Raw genomic sequence first — 26,702 nt, forward strand, 5'->3', positions numbered from 1 at the left:
ACCATCTGTGGACCAGACACCACAACCATCTGTGGGCCAGACACCACAACCATCTGTTGGCCAGACACCACAACCATCTGTGGGCTAGACACCACAACCATCTGTGGGACAGACACCACAACCATCTGTGGGCCAGACACCACAACCATCTGTTGGCCAGACACCACAACCATCTGTGGGCTAGACACCACAACCATCTGTGGGCCAGACACTACAACCATCTGTGGGCCAGACACCACAACCATCTGTTGGCCAGACACTACAACCATCTGTGGGCCAGACACCACAACCATCTGTGGGCCAGACACCACAACCATCTGTGGGCCAGACACCACAACCATCTGTTGGCCAGACACCACAACTATCTGTGGGCCAGACACCACAACCATCTGTGGGCCAGACACCACAACCATCTGTGGGCCAGACACCACAACCATCTGTTGGCCAGACACCACAACCATCTGTGGGCCAGACACTACAACCATCTGTTGGCCAGACACCACAACTATCTGTTGGCCAGACACTACAACCATCTGTGGGCCAGACACCACAACCATCTGTGGGACAGACACCACAACCATCTGTGGGCCAGACACCACAACCATCTGTGGGACAGACACCACAACTATCTGGGGGTCAGACAAGGTCAGTCTTACCTAACCACTTCCCCAGAGAGGTCGTCTTCCTACCTCAACATGACTCAGTTCACCTCCAGACACAACACACACCCATCCATCTACCTGACTTATTATGTTTCCTTCATTTTCTTCTCATAATCATTATGATCATCATGATTATATTCATCACTGTTACAATAATCATTATGATCATCATGATTATATTCATCACTGTTACAGTAATCATTATGATCATCATGATTACATTCATCACTGTTACAGTAATCATTATGATCATCATGATTATATTCATCACTGTTACAATAATCATTATGATCATCATGATTATATTCATCACTGTTACAGTAATCATTATGATCATCATGATTACATTCATCACTGTTACAGTAATCATTATGATCATCATGATTATATTCATCACTGTTACAGTAATCATTATGATCATCATGATTATATTCATCACTGTTACAGTAATCATTATGATCATCATGATTATATTCATCACTGTTACTATGATTATTAGCAGTGTTATCATCATGTTATCATTACAGGTTATCATGGCTACCGTAATTACCCTTAACTCCCACTGTGATCATACGCTACAATGGTGACTCCTGTCTGCCATGGAGGACACACAAACACACACACACACACACACGAGAGAGAGAGAGAGAGAGAGAGAGAGAGAGAGAGAGAGAGAGAGAGAGAGAGAGAGAGAGAGAGAGAGAGAGAGAGAGACTGAGTGAGAGAGACTTACTTGAAGGAGATGAAGATCCAGAGAGCCAGTGTCACAGCCACTAGACTGAGAGAGTTGCCTATGTAGAAGATAGTACTGATGGTGCTGACTGTGGAGACCCTCTCGTCGCTGCTGTTATTAACAACATTCATACAGAAGTTGTAGAAGGACTTCCTGGACCAGGTGCCGTTCGGGTAGCAGTAGAGTGTAGCGTTGTTCTCTGAAACAAGCGGGAAGAGAGATGAAGCTTTCATTAAACACATGATTGGTTGGTTGTTGGCTGGTGATACGTTAACTACCTGCAGGGTCGTTATGGTCGTTACCGTATGCTACCACGTCCAGCAACCTAACCACCTCTAACACCTTCTTTAAGTGTTAATGACCACGCATGATCTCACTATCCATGTGATGTTATGCAAAATAGGGTTGTGATCAAGCCACATTTATGACAACTTGACATAGAATGAATAACACAGAAATGAAACTCAGACTTGAACAGGTTATTACATTAGGGTTGACGAAATACCTTCAAGACACAGTTTCTACACATCTTTCTATCGAGAGCTGTGTACGCCCACCACATCACACGACACCAGGCAACCTGCAACTCATGTTTATATACCCCTCCATCCCCTCGTGTCTTACCCACTACTCATGACGTCACATAGTTTGAAATGCCGGGTTTTCAGTTAACAAAAAAATCGAAAATACTGACCCTTTTTTCCTTCTTCCTTTTCTATTTCCTCTTTTCTTCGACCTCTCGTGGTGTAACGATGGGACCTCGCCTGGTCTAACATTAAGTGACGCGTTTTTATGCCACTATGAAGTTAAGTGGCTGGGAGAGTGTGGCCACCACATGTCAAGCATTTCTTTTATAGAGGAAGTGCAGACGACACAGTCATGAGCCTTATATTCTGCAGACGATGTTCCTTTGTTTATACATTACCAGAACTGCCAACACAACAACACTGACTCTACGTCGCAAGTGTAAAACACGAATGATACTTTCTCTTCTCATGATATTACGATCAATAAATGTGGGAATCACTTCACAATATCTGTAAATATGACACCATCAGCTACCGGCCTTCACACGAAATTCACTTCTTTTATCCAAATCGAATACAAACGCAGCTTGGCCTGGTCACACGAGCATCATATATATGTTTTGGTTATCTTCAATTCCAAACTGAAGTAGAATCATTCAAAATGTTTCGCGTAATGGAAGGTTTTCCTTTAAACTTCATTATTGAGCATATTGGTAAAACGGGAAACAAGTTATTATGGTCGTCAGGAAAACCATCTACTGTGCCCAGAGATGTGATGTATCGTCCAATCTTGTTGCCTGGGAAGCGCACTTACACACCTCGTCAGAGACTGACCACATTACTAAGTGAGTTTGACCCACAAGTTAACATTATTGTAGTTATATTTTTTTTTTTATTATACTTTGTCGCTGTCTCCCGCGTTTGCGAGGTAGCGCAAGGAAACAGACGAAAGAAATGGCCCAACCCCCCCCATACACATGTATATACATACGTCCACACACGCAAATATACATACCTACACAGCTTTCCATGGTTTACCCCAGACGCTTCACATGCCTTGATTCAATCCACTGACAGCACGTCAACCCTGGTATACCCCATCGCTCCAATTCACTCTATTCCTTGCCCTCCTTTCACCCTCCTGCATGTTCAGGCCCCGATCACACAAAATCTTTTTCAATCCATCTTTCCACCTCCAATTTGGTCTCCCTCTTCTCCTCGTTCCCTCCACCTCCGACACATATATCCTCTTGGTCAATCTTTCCTCACTCATTCTCTCCATGTGCCCAAACCACTTCAAAACACCCTCTTCTGCTCTCTCAACCACGCTCTTTTTATTTCCACACATCTCTCTTACCCTTACGTTACTCACTCGATCAAACCACCTCACACCACACATTGTCCTCAAACATCTCATTTCCAGCACATCCATCCTCCTGCGCACAACTCTATCCATAGCCCACGCCTCGCAACCATACAACATTGTTGGAACCACTATTCCTTCAAACATACCCATTTTTGCTTTCCGAGATAATGTTCTCGACTTCCACACATTCTTCAAGGCCCCCAGAATTTTCGCCTCCTCCCCCACCCTATGATCCACTTCCGCTTCCATGGTTCCATCCGCTGCCAGATCCACTCCCAGATATCTAAAACACTTCACTTCCTCCAGTTTTGTAGTTATAAAAGCAAGAAATACACTTCAGTCATTGTTCAAGGATATTCTTCCTGCTGAGGTGTACTGCTCAGTTGTCTACCAGTATAAGTACAACAGTTGTAATGTTTTGTATACCGGCAAGACGAAGCCACATCTCAGGACAGGTAGTCATGAACATCTTGGGCAGTGAGCGCGATCAAACTACCTAATTACCCAACTGCCCAGCAGACGACGCGCACCACGATGACCAACCAATGTGGGCAACGAGCTTGCCTGTGCTGGCCAGTGGTTCATCCTACACCGTTCTGTTAATACTGGACTCCAACAACAAGAACAACAAGAACAAGAACAACAACAACCACTACAACTAACATAGAGGTAAGAACAGAGTTATTATGTTTATGATAAGTTATACTAAGTTTAACTAGAGCTGTCTAGTTGTATTGTAATATATGTTTTAACGTTAAGATAATTATGTGAAATTTCAGTTCTGGAAGGAGAAATATTGTCTCTGTTGAATTTATTGTCAAAGTCACGTTTTAATGTGTTTTAGATAAAGTAGGATTGAGAACTATTATTAATTTTCTTTATTCTTTCTTGATTATTTATATCACGTTGGACTTTTATGATATATATATCTGTCAAGGAATATTTCAGATTTTATGCTTTTAATAGAACTCATATTATATATAAATCACATGCATATTATCCTTCCAATGTGGCTCTCACAATGGTGTATATATATATATATATATATATATATATATATATATATATATATATATATATATATATATATATATATATATATATATATGTAACTCTCGCTGGGAGGAAAGAGGGACAAGGTTCACTAAGGTTGGCTAGTTTTGTGTGAGCCTAAGATAATGAACCTTATTGTCCACCAGGTCACACTCGCTGGTCTTGCGTGACCTGGGTCTCGACCAGGTCACAACGGTACGCTTGACTTGTGTGCTCCAGCGTGACCTCCCTGCTGCTCATGGATGATATATGATGACCTTACTGGTGACCTGACCCACCCGTTGATAGATCATGCGTTGTTAGATATTGGTTGACTTCGTATGTCGTAAGTATATCTCTATACTCTATGTGTACCTCGTCAGTATATCTCTATACTCTATGTGTACCTCGTCAGTATATCTCTATACTCTATGTGTACCTCGTCAGTATATCTCTATACCCTATGTGTACCTCGTCAGTTTATCTCTATACCCTATGTGTACCTCGTCAGTATATCTCTATGTGTACCTGTGTATAACCTATACTGACCTGAGGCCTACGTCTCACACGACCTCCATACGACCCCCAGACACGGCCTAACATCCCCTCCGCCTCACACAACCTATTACCGTCTTCCATCTCACGGTACCTCCCTACGACCATCTCACGGTACCTCCCTACGACCATCTTGCATCACGTCCGCCTCACGTGGCCATCGTACGACCCTTCCATCATGCTAACGACTCCATCATCTCCCTCACCACTGGTCGTCCCCATCTCCACCGCCAGGCATACCATGACCCAGGACTGAGATGCATAAAGATTCCTGGACTGAAGGACATATTTTTTCCCATCCTTCTTCCTTTTCTTTCTTCCTTCCTTCTTTCCTTCCTTCCTTCATTCATTCCTCACTCTATTTCTCTAAGGAGTCATGACAGGGAGGGTTAGGTGAGTCTTGCCCACGTGTGTTGGCTCGAATATATTTTTCTTATTTGCATAGATTATGTTTAATGATGCTCATATCACCTGATAATGAAACAGACAGAAGGAGGCTGAGTGAAGGAAACTATAATGTGTTTTGCCCGTGAGGGAGACCTGGTACATGAAGCACATATGTATGAGGCTTGTAATGTTGTTTTCCAGTACAATAACACCATCAGTAAGACCTTAATGAATAGTAGGTCAAATGATGCAACAATTGGGAGTGTTTACTTCGTCAAATGCAAGACATGTCAATATATTCATGTAGGCCAGACTGGTAAGACTGTAACGGAGAGATGTTATTGGCACCGTCACCCAGGACGGAGGGATGACCACAAAAATGCGATCACTAAACATTATCATGAAAATGATCATCCTGGCCATACATCTTGAAAATGATCATCCTGGCCATACATCATGAAAATGATCACCCTGGCCATACATCTTGAAAATGATCATCCTGGCCATACATCTTGAAAATGATCATCCTGACCATACATCTTGAAAATGATCATCCTGGCCATACATCTTGAAAATGATCACCCTGGCCATACATCTTGAAAATGATCATCCTGGCCATACATCTTGAAAATGATCATCCTGGCCATACATCTTGAAAATGATCATCCTGGCCATACATCTTGAAAATGATCATCCTGGCCATACATCTTGAAAATGATCATCCTGGCCATACATCTTGAAAATGATCATCCTGGCCATACATCTTGAAAATGATCACCCTGGCCATCTTGAAAATGATCATCCTGGCCATACATCTTGAAAATGATCATCCTGGCCATACATCTTGAAAATTACGTTATTTCATACCCCTCTACTGATTGTGCCACACGTAACGTCACTGAATCTCTTAATTGCTAATACTAAGAACTTAAATTTGTCCTCAGGCAACGTCAAAGCCTAGCATTAACTAAATCATTATGAGAGAATTGACAAAACACGATAACAAGTTGTTTATGACACACCCAGCTACCCAGGTCAACTCCCGCCACCTGACCCACCTTAATCACTCTCCCTTACAACGGTTACGACCAGACACAGCAAATAGTGCTTGGCTTGTACAGAATGGTGATGGACGGCGGGAACCAAGTGTGATGTTGGGGTTTAAATAACTTTGTTAAGTACTGGCACCTGATGATGATGTGGATTGTCTCCACGAAACATGTCGTGCCACAAGTATAGAAAAATTACATGTTAAATAAAGTAGTATGAACTCCTGCTGAAGTGGGATTTCACCTTTGTATATATATATATATATATATATATATATATATATATATATATATATATATATATATATATATATTTTTATTTTTTATTATACTTTGTCGCTGTCTCACGCGTTTGCGAGGTAGCGTATATATATATATATATATATATATATATATATATATATATATATATATATATATATATATATATATATATATAAACGAGAAAAAGCAGACTACGAATACAATCCAAGTTTCCTGTAAGAGCTTTGCATTTTGCCGAGGGTTTTATACATATACCAGTGAGATCCTGATATTCCCAGGCTGGAGTAAAAACAATGTCAGACATTCAGTCCTGGAGCTGCAGTGACGTGCCACGAACTCCAGCTGGCAGATGGTGGCAGCATCAGCTGCTGCTGCTCCAGCCAATGACAACTGTGTTGTACGAGAGACGCTCAGTTCCCAGGCAAAGTTGGCACAGGGGATCCCGGATTCGATCCTGGCTGTTGGAGGTTTCTATGTTCTATTAACCTACATCCTTTGTGGGGAAGGTGGGAATGGGAAAGGCTAGAGCATGGTAGCCATGAGAGAGGAGCAGTTATTTGATTACAAAGGACCAGGATAACCTTCGTCTTACACACATAAACACCGGGACTCTTCACCGCCCATACCCCCATCAGTAACCAGCAGTCCACCGTTCACCCATCATCACTACCAAACACGAAGGTATATGAGAACCAACCCACCGTGTATGAGAACTTAAACTTGTAATGTAAGAGTTTCTAAGTCGATATGAACCCTACCTCTCATATAGAGATCAGGTCACACTGGTCTAGGAAACATAAGGTCAACAACTTGAGATATATATATAAACCAATGTTGCGACTCCATCTTCGTGTGTTCAGACTACAGTCAACTGGTTACAGAGAAGCTCCTCCCTCACGGTTGTAGGTAACCACTCAGGTAATGACACGAAAACCTCGGGAGGGTAGAGTACTGTTGGTGACGTCATCTAACGACCAGTTAACCTGAAACTTTTCCAATTAGTTATGTTGCTGTAGGGAGAAGCAAAAGACACACACATACAGCAGTCAATGAGGTCGATCTTTCCTAACTGATATCATGTATTTTTCGGCTTTAACGTCGTATTGTTTTAGAGTTTTCTTGTCCCTTATTGTGGAGCCTGGACGGTAAATGAGGCAGTTTGTGGTCCAGTTGTCGCCACCATCTGTTGTGATGACCTCTGTCATCGTTATATGACCTGAGTCTACAGAGATGTATACATACCTAAATCTATTTATCTATCTATCATGATACTTAGTAGATTACTCTACAGTGGATTGTTTTCATTGTGAAGGTCATGTTTGAAAGACGTAGATCATTGTCGTTATGCGTCATTTTATGACCTAAAATCTGAGGAAATTCCAAGAATAATGTGTCAGAGTTTTGTGTGTCTTGGTAAACTGTTTATCCATTATTGTATTTCCGTCATCTGGAGGTTGCTAAGCAGGTCAGGTCAACGGTGAGGGAGGTCAAGACTCCTAGTTAGGAAGCGATGGTAGAATTAAAGAAAATGACAATCATATGAATTGCGTCAGTGCCATTTTTTATATACGTTTGATAAAGAAAAACTTATCTACGGGTTGGGATGTGTTAAGGAAAGGTCATAACATCTATTATCTACGGGTTGGGTTGTGTTAAGGTATGATCACAACATCCATCATCTACTGGTTGGGTTCTGGTAAGGTAGGGTCACAACATCCATTATCTATGGGTTGGGTTGTGGTACGGTATGGTCACAACATCCATTATCTACAGGTTGGGTTGTGTTAAGGTATGATCACAACATCCATCATCTACTGGTTGGGTTCTAGTAAGGTAGGGTCACAACATCCATTATCTACGGGTTGGGTTGTGGTACGGTATGGTCACAACATCCATTATCTACAGGTTGGGTTGTGGTAAGGTAGAGTCACAACATCCATTATCTACGGGTTGGGTTGTGGCAAGGTAGTCACAACATCCATTATCTACGGGTTGGGTTGTGGTAAGGTATGGTCACAACATCCATTATCTACGGGTTGGGTTGTGGCAAGGTAGTCAAAACATCCATTATCTACGGGTTGGGTTGTGGTACGGTATGGTCACAACATCCATTATCTACGGGTTGGGTTGTGGCAAGGTAGTCACAACATCCATTATCTACGGGTTGGGTTGTGGCAAGGTAGTCACAACATCCATTATCTACGGGTTGGGTTGTGGTAAGGTATCGTCACAACATCCATTATCTACGGGTTGGGTTGTGGCAAGGTAGTCAAAACATCCATTATCTACGGGTTGGGTTGTGGTACGGTATGGTCACAACATCCATTATCTACAGGTTGGGTTGTGGTAAGGTAGAGTCACAACATCCATTATCTACGGGTTGGGTTGTGGCAAGGTAGTCACAACATCCATTATCTACGGGTTGGGTTGTGGTAAGGTTGGGTTATGTCAGTAATCACTATATTCCTTCGTTCATTTCACCTGTACGTAACACGGATTAACAGTTTCTTCTGTTCATATGTTCATCATGTTATGTTTACACGTCCGTTTATAATGACACGTATTTTCACAACTACAGATATGCTTATACTTAGATATCTACTTATATTTATCTACAATTTAAGAATGAGGAGTACGGTAGCAAACAGTTATGTACCATAAGATTAAACCATCACATTAAACCATAAGATTGAACTATCAGATTAAACCATCACATTAAACCATAAGATTGAACTATCAGATTAAACCATCACATTAAACCATAAGATTGAACTATCAGATTAAACCATCAGATTAAACTATCACATTAAACCATCACATTAAACCATCAGGTTAAACCATCACATTAAACAATCAGGTAAAACCATCACATTAAACAATCAGGTAAAACCATCACATTAAACCATAAGGCTAAACCATCACATTAAACCATCATATTAAACCATCATATTAAACCATCAGCCTTGAGGATTAAACCATCATACTCAAGGGACTCCTAGATTTAAGATATCCATGTATCATGCTAAATTAGTTATCATTTTGAAAGTTATCTTAATGAAGTCGTCATCATAATTAAGATATTAACTAAAAATAAATTTTTAATAGATTAGTCACAGTTTCCTCAGGAACTTGAAGGTAGAAAGTCAGCTCATTAAGAGCCAGCTCAGGTTGTGGAGGGGCACATGTGAGGGCAAACTCATCTGCGTAATGAGGGTTTCAAATTAATTGTGATTCACGTTTGGGAGAGAAATGGCTACGTTTGGCGAGGGAGAGATAGATAGATGGATAGATAGATAGATAGATAGATAGAGAGAGAGAGAGAGAGAGAGAGAGAGAGAGAGAGAGAGAGAGAGAGAGAGAGAGAGAGAGAGAGAGAGAGAGAGAGAGAGAGAGAGAGAGAGATGAGATGAGAAATATTAATTATGATATTGCTCTAATTATTGTGTCGTAAGAATTAACATGAACAAAAACCAAGCGTCAAGATATGTCATCCAGTGTCCTGGATGTGTCCTCACGTCATCATGCTGCTGTACTGGTCTCACGTCATCATGCTGCTGTACTGGTCTCACGTCATCATGCTGCTGTACTGGTCTCACGTCATCATGCTGCTGTACTCGTCTCACGTCATCATGCTGCTGTACTGGTCTCATGTCATCATGCTGCTGTAATGGTCTCATGTCATCATGTTGCTGTACTGGTCTCATGTCATCATGCTGCTGTACTGGTCTCACGTCATCATGCTGCTGTACTGGTCTCACGTCATCATGCTGCTGTACTGGTCTCATGTCATCATGCTGCTGTACTGGTCTCATGTCATCATGCTGCTGTACTGGTCTCACGTCATCATGCTGCTGTACTGGTCTCACGTCATCATGCTGCTGTACTGGTCTCACGTCATCATGCTGCTGTACTGGTCTCACGTCATCATGCTGCTGTACTGGTCTCATGTCATCATGCTGCTGTACTGGTCTCACGTCATCATGCTGCTGTACTGGTCTCACGTCATCATGTTGCTGTACTGGTCTCACGTCATCATGCTGCTGTACTGGTCTCACGTCATCATGCTGCTGTACTGGTCTCACGTCATCATGTTGCTGTACTGGTCTCACGTCATCATGCTGCTGTACTGGTCTCACGTCATCATGTTGCTGTACTGGTCTCACGTCATCATGCTGCTGTACTGGTCTCACGTCATCATGTTGCTGTACTGGTCTCACGTCATCATGTTGCTGTACTGGTCTCACGTCATCATGCTGCTGTACTGGTCTCACGTCATCATGTTGCTGTACTGTTCTCCTGTCATCATGTTGCTGTACTGGTCTCACGTCATCATGTTGCTGTACTGTTCTCCTGTCATCATGCTGCTGTACTGGTCATGCACAAGTTCAAGTATCTGAGATTATGTACAAATGTTCTCTTGGGTCGATATGCATTACACAATCTAAGGTTTTTAAACGAGTTTTAGGATCATTATTAAACATATGTATCAATTCCGATATTTTGTTTTCTGTTTCTCAATAGATTGTTGGTAAATGATACATATATAACTAGACTTTATTTCTGTTATCATAATTAAGTTAACCCTATTCCCATTCTTTATGGGATAAATCTGGTACATTTATAAGGCCTTTGTAATCACTCATACACATCCTCGACCCATACATGCCCAGTGTATGACACATCCTCGACCCATACATGCCCAGTGTATGACGCATCCTCGACCCATACATGCCCAGTGTATGACACATCCTCGACCCATACATGCCCAGTGTATGACGCATCCTCGACCCATATACACCCAGTGTATGTGTATACTGAAACATGGAGCTCTAGTGTAACACAAAAGATTCTTCATTCTTCTCTTGTCTTGCTAAGTTGCTTCATCACATAAGTTCAACGTGTCCACTCATACTACCTCAGTAAATAGAACATTTCCACTACATCCAATTCTCAGTCACTACCATCTTCACCTGTATCGTCCCTGTCACTAGTCCACTGTCTTAATGCATCTATCTGTCACTTCTGCTGTCCCGTCACTTCCTTGCTTCCCGTACTATATCTAAACATATCTTGATCACCGTCCTACAGTCTGCCACACACTTCCTATATAGTCATGCTGTCAGAAAAGACAAACTTCTTTGCGACTTTCTAATGATTTATTCGCATTAGATATTCTTCTCGAGAACAACATTATTGTGTAATATAACCTTATATCTACAGCTGTAGGGCGAACGTATTGCTCCTGTACTGCTCTTATGTTTCATCTGTCATGACTCACATACAATCTGATCCGTCCATACAGTGTTAGGAGAAGTGATCCTCTTTGCCAACACTGAGCTTAGTTGCCACACAGGTCACAGGAGCTGTCCGTGAACCTGCAACTTTTTTCTCTTGAACTGACTCAGTCCTCGACCTGAGCAGCCCACTAGCATCCTAGATGGACTGCACACCTTAATATCTATGTCATTAACTCGTGAAACTTGAGAATTAATGAACTAACTTCAACATATAGATGTTTATCCTGATAGCGCCACTGCTTGGGTAACTGGCCAGAAATTCATCCTGGACACCTCTGTTAGACCAATACTTATCTCTCGGTTATCTTTGATTAGCTCGCTAATTAGCCTCATTAGGGATAAATGGTCCAACCCAAACTGGTTCAGAGTCTACCAGGTTGTGAGTTTAGCATCTGTGACCTTTTGTGAGTTAGATGTGTGGATGATACAGAGATGTTGTGAGTTAGATGTGTGGATTATACAGAGATGTTGTGAGTTAGATGTGTTGATGATACGGAGATGTTGTGAGTTAGATGTGTGGATGATACGGAGATGTTGTGAGTTAGATGTGTTGATGATACGGAGATGTTGTGAGTTAGATGTGTGGATGATACGGAGATGTTGTGAGTTAGATGTGTGGATGATACGGAGATGCTGTGAGTTAGATGTGTGGACGATATATGGGAAGTTACCACCTGTCTTACATATATGAGAAGTTATCATCTGTCTTACATATATGGGAAGTTATCATCTGTCTTACATATATGGGAAGTTATCATCTGTCTTACATATATGGGAAGTTATCATGTCTTACATATATGGGAAGTTATCATCTGTCTTACATATATGGGAAGTTATCATGTCTTACATATATGGGAAGTTATCATCTGGTGACTTCACTCTTATAAGAATAGCTGAATGCGTTATGTATAAAGGAATTTAAGAACTAAATCTGTTATAGTAACTAAAAGTATTTTAACAACTAAATCAGTTACAGCTTTGGGAATTTAACATCTGAAAGAAAATGTATGTTTGTGGTACATACATTTGATACAGGAATTTAACATCTGAATGATGGTTACTGATGTTAACCAACTATGGTAAACACTTTACGTTTATCGCCGTATCTTAAATATATAACCGAAGGAGCTAATAATAATGAATCATAGATTTAACATCTCTTAGAATGCGTGATGTATGATATGGATGTTTGCATTTGTTAGATGGTTTATATATATATATATATATATATATATATATATATATATATATATATATATATATATATATAAAAAGATGTTTTGGAAGGAGATAGATAAAGTGCGTAAGACAGGGGAGCAAATGGGAACTTCAGTGAAGGGGGCTAATGGGGAGGTGATAACAAGTAGTGGTGATGTGAGAAGGAGATGGAATGAGTATTTTGAAGGTTTGTAGAATGTGTTTGATGATAGAGTGGCAGAAATAGGGTGTTTTGGTCGAGGTGGTGTGCAAAGTGAGAGGGTTAGGGAAAATGCTTTGGTAAACAGAGATGAGGTAGTAAAAGCTTTGCGGAAGATGAAAGCCGGCAAGGCAGCAGGTTTGGATGGTATTACAGTGGAATTTATCAAAATAGGGGGTGACTGTATTTTTGACTGGTTGGTAAGGTTATTTAATGTATGCATGATTCATGGTGAGGTGCCTGAGGATTGGCGGAATGCGTGCATAGTGCTATTGTACAAAGGCAAAGGGGATAAGATTGAGTGCTCAAATTACAGAGGTATAAGTTTGTTGAGTATTCCTGGGAAATCATATGGGAGGGTATTGATTGAGAGGGTGAAGGCATGTACAGAGAATCAGATTGGGGAAGAGCAGTGTAGTTTCAGAAGTGGTAGAGGATGTGTGGATCATGTGTTTGCTTTGAAGAATGTATGTGAGAAATACTTAGAAAAGCAAATGGATTTGTATGAAGCATTTATGGATATGGAGAAGACATATGAGAGAGTTGATAGAGATGCTCTGTGGAAGGTATTAAGAATATATGGTGTGGGAGGCAAGTTGTTAGAAGCAGTGAAAAGTTTTATCGAGGATGTAAGGCATGTGTACGTGTAGGAAGAGAGGAAAGTGATTGGTTCTCAGTGAATGTAAGTTTGCGGCAGGGGTATGTGATGTCTCTATGGTTGTTTAATTTGTTTATGGGTGGGGTTGTTAGGGAGGTGAATGCAAGAGTTTTGAAAAGAGGGGCAAGTATGCAGTCTGTTGTGGATGAGAGAGCTTGGGAAGTGAGTCAGTTGTTGTTCGCTGATGATACAGCGCTGGTGGCTGATTCGGGTGAGAAACTGCAGAATCTGGTGACTCAGTTTGGTAAAGTGTGTGAAAGAAGAAAGTTAAGAGTAAATGTGAATAAGAGCAAGGTTATTAGGTACAGTAGGGTTGAGGGTCAAGTAAATTCGGAGGTAAGTTGAATGGAGAAAAACTGGAGGAAGTAAAGTGTTTTAGATATCCGGGAGTGGATCTGGCAGTGGATGGAACCATGGAAGCGGAAGTGAATCATAGGGTGGGGGAGGGGGCGAAAATTCTGGAATCCTGGAAGAATGTTTGGAAGTCGAGAACATTATCTTGGAAAGCAAAAATGGGTATGTTTGAAGGAACAGTGGTTCCAACAATGTTGTATGGTTGCGAGGTGTGGGCTAGGGATAGAGTTCTGCGCAGGAGGGTGGATATGCTGGAAATGAGATGTTTGAGGACAATATGTGGTGTGAGGTGGTTTGATCGAGTAAATAATAATAGGGTAAGAGAGATGTGTGGAAATAAAAAGAGTATGGTTGAGAGAGCAGAAGAGAGTCTTTTGAAATGGTTTGGTCACATGGAGAGAATGAGTGAGGAAAGATTGACTAAGGGAATATATGTGTCAGAGGTAGAGGGAACGAGGACAAGTGGGAGACCAAATGGGAGGTGGAAAGATGGAGTGAAAAAGATTCTGAGTGATCGGGGCTTGAACATGCAGGAGGGTGAAAGGCGTGCAAGGAATAGAGTGAATTGGAACGATGTGGTATACCGGGGTCGACGTGCTGTCAGTGGATTGAACCAGGGCATGTGAAGCGTCTGAGGTAAACCATGGAAAGTTTTGTGGGGCCTGGATGTGGAAAGGGAGCTGTGTTTTCGGTGCATTATTACATGACAGCTAGAGACTGAGTGTGAACGAATGGGGCCTTTGTTGTCTTTTCCTAGCGCTACCTCGCACACATGAGGGGGGGAGGGGGTTGGTATTCCATGTGTGGCGAGGTGGCGATGGGAATAAATAAGGGCAGACAGTATGAATTATGTACATGTGTATATAAGTATATGTCTGTGTGTGTATATATATGTGTACATTGAGATGTATATGTATGTATATTTGCGTGTGTGGACGTGGATGTATATACATGTGTATGTGGGTGGGTTGGGCCATTCTTTCGTCTGTTTCCTTGCGCTACCTCGCTAACGCGGGAGACAGCGGCAAATATATATATATATATATATATATATATATATATATATATATATATATATATATATATATATATATATATATTGGAAAGGATCATAATTTTGCGCGTGATCAATATATTCCTATGAGTCCACGGGGAAAATGAAATTCGATAATTTCCCAAGTGCACTTTCGTGTAATAATCACATCATCAGGGGAGACACAAGAGAGAAATATAAGTTAGATGATATACATCGAAGAGACGAAGCTTGGACGCCATTTGGTAAACATGCGATTGTCCAAGGCATACAACGAGCGATCATAAACCTATCATTTTACAAATTTTATCAACAATAAAGTTATCTAATTTGTATAGACCATCACTAATATCAAGATGATAATTCTATGTGTATTTGATAATAGAAGATTCAATGATATTTCTCTTGGTAATAGAGTTAGAGTTAATAACTGAAATGGCATTACTCCAGTCAATACAACGATCATAGTTTTTAACGTGATTAAACAAGGCATTTGATTCTTGTCCCGTTCTTATATTATATTTATGTTGCTTAAGTCAACCCACCCATATACACATGTGTATACATACACGTCCACACACAGTACATATACATACCTATACATCTCAACGTATACATATATATACACACACACACAGACATATACATATATACACATGTACATAATTCATTCTGTCTGCCCTTATTCATTCTCGTCGCCACCCCGCCATACATGAAATGACAACCCCCTACCCCCGCATGTGCGCGAGGCAGCGCTAGGAAAAGACAACAAAGGTCACATTCGTTCACACTCAGTCTCTGGCTGTCATGTATAATGCACCGAAACCACAGCTCCCTTTCCATATCCAGGCCCCACAAAACTTTCCATGGTTTACCCCAGACGCTTCACATGCCCTAGTTCAATCCATTGACAGCACGTCGACCCCGGTATACCACATCATTCCAATTCACTTTATTCCTTGCACGCCTTTCACCCTCCTTCATGTTCAGTCCCCGATCACTCAAAATCTTTTTCACTCCATTTTTCTACCTCCAATTCGGTTTCCCACTTCTCCTCGTTCCCTCCAATATATCCTCTTTGTCAATCTTTCCTCACTCATTCTTTCCATGTGACCAAACCATTTCAAAACACGCTCTTCTGCTCCCTCAACCACACTTTTTTTTATTACCACACACCCTCTTACCCTTTCATTGCTTACTCGATCAAACCACCTCACACCACATATTGTCCTCAAACATCTCATTTCCAGCACATCCACCCGTCCTCCGCACAACGCTATCTATAGACCACCCCTCGCAACCATATAACATTGTTGAACCACTATTCCTACAAACATACCCATTTTTGCTTTTCAAGATAACGTTCTCGACTTCCACACATTTTTCAACGCTCCCAGAACTTTCGTCCCCTCCCCCACCCTATGATTTACTTCCGCTTCCATGGTTCCATCCGCTGCCAAATCCACTCCCAGATATCTAAAACACTTCACTTCCTCCAGTTTTTCTCCATTCAGACTTACCTCCCAATTGACTTGTCCCTCAACCCTACTGTACCTAACAACCTTGCTCTTATTCACATTTACTCTCAGCTTTCTTCTTTCACATTCTTTACTAAACTGAGTCATCAGCTTCTGTAGTTTCTCACCCGAATCAGCCACCAGCGCTGTATCATCAGCGAACAACAACTGACTCACTTCCCAAGCTCTCTCATCCACAACAGGTTCCATACTTGCCCCTCTTTCCAAAACTCTTGCATTCACCTCCCTATCAACCCCATCCATAGACAAATTAAGCAACCATGGAGACATCACGCACCCCTGCCGTAAACCTACATTCACTGAGAACCAGTCACTTTCCTCTCTTCCTACACCTACACATGCCTTATATCCTCGATAAAAACTTTTCACTGCTTCTAACAACTTACCTCCCACACCATATATTCTTAATACCTTCCACATAGCATCTCTATCAACTCTATCATATGCCTTCTCCATATCCATAAATGTTACATACAAATCCATTTGTTTTTCTAAGTATTTCTCACATACATTCTTCAAAGCAAACACCTGATCCACACATCCTCTACCACTTCTGAAACTACACTGCTCTTCCCCAATCTGATGCTCTGTCCATGCCTTCACCCTCTCAGTCAATACCCTCCCATATAATTTCCCAGGAATACTCAACAAATTTATAAGTCTGTAATTTGAGCACTCACTCTTATCCCCTTTGCCTTTGTGCAATGGCACTATGCAAGCATTCCACAAGTCCTCAGGCACCTCACCATGAGTCATACATACATTAAATAACTTTACCAACCAGTCAACAATACAATCACCCCTTATTTTCTAATAAATTCCACTGCAATACCATCCAAACCTGCTGCCTTTCCGGGTTTAATCATCCGCAAAGCTTTTACTATCTCTTCTCTATTTACCAAATCATTTTCCCTAACCCTCTCACTTTGCACACCACCTCGACCAAAACACCCTATATCTGTCGCTCTATCATCAAACACATGCCACAAACCTTCAAAATACTCACTGAATCTCCTTCTCACATCACCGCTACTTGTTGTCACCTCCCCATTAGCTCCCTTCACTGATTTTCCCATTTGTTTCCTGGTCTTGCGCACTTTATTTACCTCCTTCCAAAACATATTTTTATTCTCCCTAAAATTTAATGATAGTCTCTCACCCCAACTCTCATTTGCCCTCTTTTTCGCTTCTTGCACCTTTCTTTTGACCTCTTTCCTCTTTCTCTTATAGATCTCCCAGTCATTTGTATTATTTCCCTGCAAAAATCGTCCAAATGCGTCTCCCTTCTCTTTCACTAATACTCTTACTTCTTCATCCCACCACTGACTACCTTTTCTTATCTGCCCACCTCCCACGCTTCTCATGCCACAAGCATCTTTTGTACAAGCCATCACTGCTTCCCTAAATATATCCCATTCCTCCCCCACTCCCCTTACCTCCTTTGTTCTCACCTTTTTCCATTCTGTACTCAGTCTCTCCTGGTACTTCCTCACACAAGTCTCCTTCCCAAGCTCACTTACTCCCACCACTCTCTTCACCCTAACATTCTCTCTTCTTTTCTGAAAACCTCTACAAATCTTCACCTTCGCCTCCTCAGGATAATGATCAGACATCCCTCCACTTGCACCTCTCAGCACATTAACATCCAAAAGTCTCTTTTTCGAGCGCCTATGAATTAACACGTAATCGAATAACGCTCTCTGGCCATCTCTCCTACTTACATACGTATACTTATGTATATCTCTCTTTTTAAACCAGGTATTCCCAATCACCGGTCCTTTTTCAGCACATAAAATATACAAGCTCTTCACCATTTCCATTTACAACACCCATGTACACCAACTGCCACATTACTCACCTTTCCATCCAAATCACCCATCACTATAACCCGGTCTCGTGCATCAAAACTACTAACACACTCACTCAGCTGCTCCCAAAACACTTGCCTCTCATGATTTTTCTTCTCATGCCCAGGTGCATATGCACAAATAATCACCCATCTCTCTCCATCCACTTTCAGTTTTACCCATATCAATCTAGAGTTTATTTTCTTACACTCTATCACATACTTCCACCACTCCTGTTTCAGGAGTAGTGCTTCTCCTTCCCTTGCTCTCGTCCTCTTACTAACCCCTGACTTTACTCCCAAGACATTCCCAAACCACTCTTCCCCTTTACCCTTGAGCTTCGTTTCACTCAGAGCCAAAACATCCAGGTTCCTTTCCTCAAACTTACTACCTATCTATCCTTTTTTCTCATCTTGGTTACATCCACACACATCTAGACACCCCAATCTGAGCCTTCGAGGAGGATGAGCACTCCCCGCGTGACTCCTTCTTCTGTTTCCCCGTTTAGAAAGTTAAGAATGCAAGGAGGGGAGGGTTTCTAGCCCCCCACCTCTCTCGTCCCCTTTAGTCGCCTTGTACGACACGTGAGGAATGCGTGGGAAGTATTCTTTCTCCCCTATGTCCAGGGATATATATATATATATATATATATATTTTTTTTTTTTTTTTTTTTTTTTTTATACTTTGTCGCTGTCTCCCGCGTTTGCGAGGTAGCGCAAGGAAACAGACGAAAGAAATGGCCCAACCCCCCCCATACACATGTACATACACACGTCCACACACACAAATATACATACCTACACAGCTTTCCATGGTTTACCCCGGACGCTTCACATGCCTTGATTCAATCCACTGACAGCACGTCAACCCCTGTATACCACATCGCTCCAATTCACTCTATTCCTTGCCCTCCTTTCACCCTCCTGCATGTTCAGGCCCCGATCACACAAAATCTTTTTCACTCCATATTTCCACCTCCAATTTGGTCTCCCTCTTCTCCTCGTTCCCTCCACCTCCGACACATATATCCTCTTGGTCAATCTTTCCTCACTCATTCTCTCCATGTGCCCAAACCATTTTAAAACACCCTCTTCTGCTCTCTCAACCACGCTCTTTTTATTTCCACACATCTCTCTTACCCTTACGTTACTTACTCGATCAAACCACCTCACACCACACATTGTCCTCAAACATCTCATTTCCAGCACATCCATCCTCCTGCGCACAACTCTATCCATAGCCCACGCCTCGCAACCATACAACATTGTTGGAACTACTATTCCTTCAAACATACCCATTTTTGCTTTCCGGGATAATGTTCTCGACTTCCACACATTTTTCAAGGCTCCCAAAATTTTCGCCCCCTCCCCCACCCTATGATCCACTTCCGCTTCCATGGTTCCATCCGCTGACAGATCCACTCCCAGATATCTAAAACACTTCACTTCCTCCAGTTTTTCACCATTCAAACTCACCTCCCAATTGACTTGACCCTCAACCCTACTGTACCTAATAACCTTGCTCTTATTCACATTTACTCTTAACTTTCTTCTTCCACACACTTTACCAAACTCCGTCACCAGCTTCTGCAGTTTCTCACATGAATCCGCCACCAGCGCTGTATCATCAGCGAACAACAACTGACTCACTTCCCAAGCTCTCTCATCCCCAACAGACTTCATACTTGCCCCTCTTTCCAAGACTCTTGCATTTACCTCCCTAACAACCCCATCCATAAACAAATTAAACAACCATGGAGACATCACACACCCCTGCCGCAAACCTACATTCACTGAGAACCAATCACTTTCCTCTCTTCCTACACGTACACATGCCTTACATCCTCGATAAAAACTTTTCACTGCTTCTAACAACTTGCCTCCCACACCATATATTCTTAATACCTTCCACAGAGCATCTCTATCAACTCTATCATATGCCTTCTCCAGATCCATAAATGCTACATACAAATCCATTTGCTTTTCTAAGTATTTCTCACATACATTCTTCAAAGCAAACACCTGATCCACACATCCTCTACCACTTCTGAAACCACACTGCTCTTCCCCAATCTGATGCTCTGTACATGCCTTCACCCTTTCAATCAATACCCTCCCATATAATTTACCAGGAATACTCAACAAACTTATACCTCTGTAATTTGAGCACTCACTCTTATCCCCTTTGCCTTTGTTTAATTTGCTTTGTCGCTGTCTCCCGCGTTTGCGAGGTAGCGCAAGGAAACAGACGAAAGAAATGGCCCAACCCACCCCCATACACATGTATATACATACGTCCACACACGCAAATATACATACCTACACAGCTTTCCATGGTTTACCCCAGACGCTTCACATGCCCCGATTCAATCCACTGACAGCACGTCAACCCCGGTATACCACATCGCTCCAATTCACTCTATTCCTTGCCCTCCTTTCACCCTCCTGCATGTTCAGGCCCCGATCACACAAAATCTTTATCACTCCATCTTTCCACCTCCAATTTGGTCTCCCTCTTCTCCTCGTTCCCTCCACCTCCGACACATATATCCTCTTGGTCAATCTTTCCTCACTCATTCTCTCCATGTGCCCAAACCATTTCAAAACACCCTCTTCTGCTCTCTCAACCACGCTCTTTTTATTTCCACACATCTCTCTTACCCTTACGTTACTTACTCGATCAAACCACCTCACACCACACATTGTCCTCAAACATCTCATTTCCAGCACATCCATCCTCCTGCGCACAACTCTATCCATAGCCCACGCCCCGCAACCATACAACATTGTTGGAACCACTATTCCTTCAAACATACCCATTTTTGCTTTCCGAGATAATGTTCTCGACTTCCACACATTCTTCAAGGCTCCCAGAATTTTCGCCCCCTACCCCACCCTATGATCCACTTCCGCTTCCATGGTTCCATCCGCTGCCAGATCCACTCCCAGATATCTAAAACACTTCACTTCCTCCAGTTTTTCTCCTTTCAAACTCACCTCCCAATTGACTTGACCCTCAACCCTACTGTACCTAATAACCTTGCTCTTATTCACATTTACTCTTAACTTTCTTCTTTCACACACTTTACCAAACTCAGTCACCAGCTTCTGCAGTTTCTCACATGAATCAGCCACCAGCGCTGTATCATCAGCGAACAACAACTGACTCACTTCCCAAGCTCTCTCATCCCCAACAGACTTCATACTTGCCCCTCTTTCCAAAACTCTTGCATTCACCTCCCTAACAACCCCATCCATAAACAAATTAAACAACCATGGAGACATCACACACCCCTGCCGCAAACCTACATTCACTGAGAACCAATCACTTTCCTCTCTTCCTACACGTACACATGCCTTACATCCTCGATAAAAACTTTTCACTGCTTCTAACAACTTGCCTCCCACACCATATATTCTTAATACCTTCCACAGAGCATCTCTATCAACTCTATCATATGCCTTCTCCAGATCCATAAATGCTCCAATCGGCTTTATTCCCTCCTGCATGTTCGGAACACAGAACTTCAAAACATCTTCAAACGTATGTGGGTAATATTTTCATTTGTTTCTCATATCTACCATTTTCGTACTATCTCTCCTTATCTCTAAACTATCCGTCCACCGCCTGCGTCCTATCACTATGTAATCACCATCTGTACACTGCATCATCGCTGCTGTCCGACCCTACAAGAGACGGGGCAATTATGGCGTTGTTTTGTGACAACATGATCACCAGTGGAAGCTGCCTCAGCATCAGAACCAAAATATTGGAGGCCAGAAACAAAGAGCGAGCAACAGATTCCATTAACCTTAAATGTTCATCAAGAAAAAGGCTAAAAGAACGACGATACAAGAAGAAAAGTGGTCAGATGACACCTAATACAGGTATGAGAGACCTGTCTTAATGATCTCTATTCTCCAAACTTTTTCCGTCTAACAATGACGTATTGTTGACCAAAGTTTCTCATTAAAAGGTGGCGATATTGTCCCCTCAAAGCGTCCCACTTTTGGGAATAAGATCGAGTCTTTTGTAGGAGGTGAATGGACGCATTTTTAGTCGTCAGATATGAACGTAGTCCCAGATGGCGTCTCCTCGTTCGTCCAAAACAAAACATTTCGGGTTGTGGACGCATCCACCACACGTTGTGTATCCAGGTAACTGTGGCATAAGAAGTTCAAAAGGAACTTTTGCCGCACTTTCAGTAAAGTGAGTCAGTAAGTACCATCACCTTCAAGGAACATAACGAGACGAGAACATCGTCATCGAACGTCTGCAATGTCAAACTCCACAAGAATGTGGAAGTTGTCATGAGGTGGAGATCCTGGCGAGCGTGCCTCTCCCTCCTGGACTGAACCTGGAATGTGAAGACGAGATGACGACCAACTCCCGCTCGCTGAAGGTGTTACTGCTCTGCCTCGTCTTGCAAGTCGCTAATGACATGCATAATGACCTCATTAATATCCTTCTTACCTTCACACTGACGACACTCCTTTATTTGTTTAGCTTTAGTGACAGTAAGTAGGAAGCAGATTATCATTATTATTATCATTATTATCATTATCATTATTATTATTATTATTACTATTATTATTATTATCATTATTATTATTATTATTATTATTATTATTATTATCATCATCATTACTATTATTATTATTATTATTATCGTTATCATAATTATTACTATTATTATTATCATCATTATTATCGTTATCATAATTATTACTATTATTATTATCATCATTATTATCATCATTATCATTATCATAATCATTATCATAATTATTATTATCATCATTATTATCATCATTATTATTATTATTATCATTACTATCATTATTATCATTACAATATCCGTGCCAGCCTTCTTCACGGGTCAGACATGCTAAGTCATTTCCCATGACCTCAACCCGGCAGGTCAGAGTGTAACTGTGTCTCACTGTGTTAACTGCGCTTCCTGTAGCTGTTCGCCCAGGATGTAATGTGTTGTAAGTTATGCGGTCTTTAGATATATTCAAAACTACAGTTGTTAATTACAGTATACAATGATAACGAATGACAGTGTAAAAGAAAATTGTGATTGTGAGGTCAGACCCGTGTGTGATGAGATGGTACCATTGTTGGAAAGGATGCTCGAACACACACTGACGTAACTGATCAATGTGTCAGATGCCACAACGTCGGGAAGATCTGGAAAACTGAACTCAACGAGGCTTTGGGGTAGCGGGGCCTGAGCATTCTGAGGGTGAGGCACGCGCGCGCGCGCGCGCGCGTGTGTATGTGTGTGTGTGTGTGTGTGTGTACGTGTGTGTCTGTCTGTCTGAGTTTAACAGACCAAGTAAGTTAAGGGATGATACAGAGAGTGACATTTACATGATTTAACTGTTTAAGGTCGTGAGGTCAGGGGGTCATTAAATCAAGTGTGAAATATATTCAACATTTGAAATGAATGTAAATAACAGCGTAAACTTTTGTTATAAAATAGTAAGTCAGTTATTTTAGCACGTCAGTATGATCCTCAGCATGATAACTTAGCACAACAGTATGTTCCTCAGCATGATAACCTAGCACAACAGTATGTCCGTCAGCATGATAACCTAGCACAACAGTATGATCCTCAGCATGATAACCTAGCACAACAGTATGTCCGTCAGCATGATAACCTAGCACAACAGTATGTTCCTCAGCATGATAACCTAGCACAACAGTATGTTCCTCAGCATGATAACCTAGCACAACAGTATGTTCCTCAGCATGATAACCTAGCACAACAGTATGTCCGTCAGCATGATAACCTAGCACAACAGTATGTCCGTCAGCATGATAACCTAGCACAACAGTATGTCCGTCAGCATGATAACCTAGCACATCAGTATGTCCGTCAGCATGATAACCTAGCACAACAGTATGTCCGTCAGCATGATAACCTAGCACAACAGTATGTCCGTCAGCATGATAACCTAGCACAACAGTATGTCCGTCAGCATGATAACCTAGCACAACAGTATGTCCTTCAGCATGATAACCTAGCACAACAGTATGTCCGTCAGCATGATAACCTAGCACAACAGTATGTCCGTCAGCATGATAACCTAGCACAACAGTATGTCCGTCAGCATGATAACCTAGCACAACAGTATGTTCCTCAGCATGATAACCTAGCACAACAGTATGTCCGTCAGCATGATAACCTAGCACAACAGTATGTCCGTCAGCATGATAACCTAGCACAACAGTATGTCCGTCAGCATGATAACCTAGCACAACAGTATGTCCGTCAGCATGATAACCTAGCACAACAGTATGTTCCTCAGCATGATAACCTAGCACAACAGTATGTCCGTCAGCATGATAACCTAGCAAGACAGTATGTTCCTCAGCATGATAACCTAGCACAACAGTATGTCCGTCAGCATGATAACCTAGCACAACAGTATGTCCGTCAGCATGATAACCTAGCACAACAGTATGTTCCTCAGCATGATAACCTAGCACAACAGTATGTTCCTCAGCATGATAACCTAGCACAACAGTATGTTCCTCAGCATGATAACCTAGCACAACAGTATGTCCGTCAGCATGATAACCTAGCACAACAGTATGTCCGTCAGCATGATAACCTAGCACAACAGTATGTTCCTCAGCATGATAACCTAGCACAACAGTATGTTCCTCAGCATGATAACCTAGCACAACAGTATGTTCCTCAGCATGATAACCTAGCACAACAGTATGTCCGTCAGCATGATAACCTAGCACAACAGTATGTTCCTCAGCATGATAACCTAGCACAACAGTATGTCCGTCAGCATGATAACCTAGCAAGACAGTATGTTCCTCAGCATGATAACCTAGCACAACAGTATGTCCGTCAGCATGATAACCTAGCACAACAGTATGTCCGTCAGCATGATAACCTAGCACGTTCCCTCAGTATGATAGCCTAGCCTTTAACCTGACCCTGAAGAGTGTGGTCACTGGCCAAACCATCATATCTCAGGGTGGCACCATCGTGTGTGGTGGAGGAGCAGTATGTATGGGTGAACACATTAGTGCCAGTCTGGGGTGACCCATTCCTGCTCGAACTCTGTCACTATGGCAGGGTCGAGGTCATGGGTCAGCCTCGTGTACTGACGACTGACCTACGTAATAACTGGACGTACTGGACCTCTGGCTTCATGCTGACCACACTGGTCAGGTGAAGAACTTGTTCTTCATTGGAATATTGTTCATTTTCACTGGCCTGGCTCGACCCGACGCTGCCTAGAACGACAATAAGTCCTGCATAATGTCTGGCTGAGGAGAGAGAGAGAGAGAGAGAGAGAGAGAGAGAGAGAGAGAGAGAGAGAGAGAGAGAGAGAGAGAGAGAGAGAGAGAGAGAGAGAGAGTAAACCAATAAAATCCGCCTCTGCATTTTCTTCCTTCTATGAATTCAGACGTACAATGTCCTGAGTACATGTCTTAGAAATAAGATGAATGATAATGAATGAGTCAGCTGAAAATATTTATTGATACATTGGGAATATTTGAATTTATCTAACACGAAAATCTGTATGCACACACACACACACACACACACACACACACACACACACACACTACACACACACACACACACACACACACACACACACACACACACACACACACACACACACCACACACACACACACACACACACTACACACACACACACACACACACACACACACACACACACACACACACACACACACATTCACAGATAAGGAGAGTTGATGGTTTCTAGTCAGAAGGAAGGGGGGAGGGGGGTTGATGGTCTCCAGGCAAGGGGGGGTTGATGGTCTCCAGGCAAGGGGGGGACGCTTGACTTATCTTTTTTTCTCCAAACTCACGATCGACACCAGATAATAACAGTCTGGTATATCCTGAGTCTCTCTCTCTCTCTCTCTCTCTCTCTCTCTCTCTCTCTCTCTCTCTCTCTCTCTCTCTCTCTCTCTC

The 26,702-nt window shown here is 42.1% G+C and overlaps 1 protein-coding gene across 2 annotated transcripts in view; it reads right to left on the reverse strand.

Annotated features, from left to right (window-relative positions):
* The window catches only part of LOC139764652 (diuretic hormone receptor-like), a 266,559-nt gene that overhangs the window by 44,546 nt on the left and 195,311 nt on the right, over positions 1-26,702 (reverse strand). For both annotated transcript variants that reach the window (XM_071691512.1, XM_071691511.1), the window contains exon 3: positions 1,396-1,594. In XM_071691512.1, the coding sequence (XP_071547613.1) occupies positions 1,396-1,594 (199 nt within the window). The remainder of the gene's footprint in view (positions 1-1,395; positions 1,595-26,702) is intronic.

Source organism: Panulirus ornatus, chromosome 50 (genome assembly GCF_036320965.1).
Source record: "Panulirus ornatus isolate Po-2019 chromosome 50, ASM3632096v1, whole genome shotgun sequence".
Lineage (NCBI taxonomy): Eukaryota > Metazoa > Arthropoda > Malacostraca > Decapoda > Palinuridae > Panulirus > Panulirus ornatus.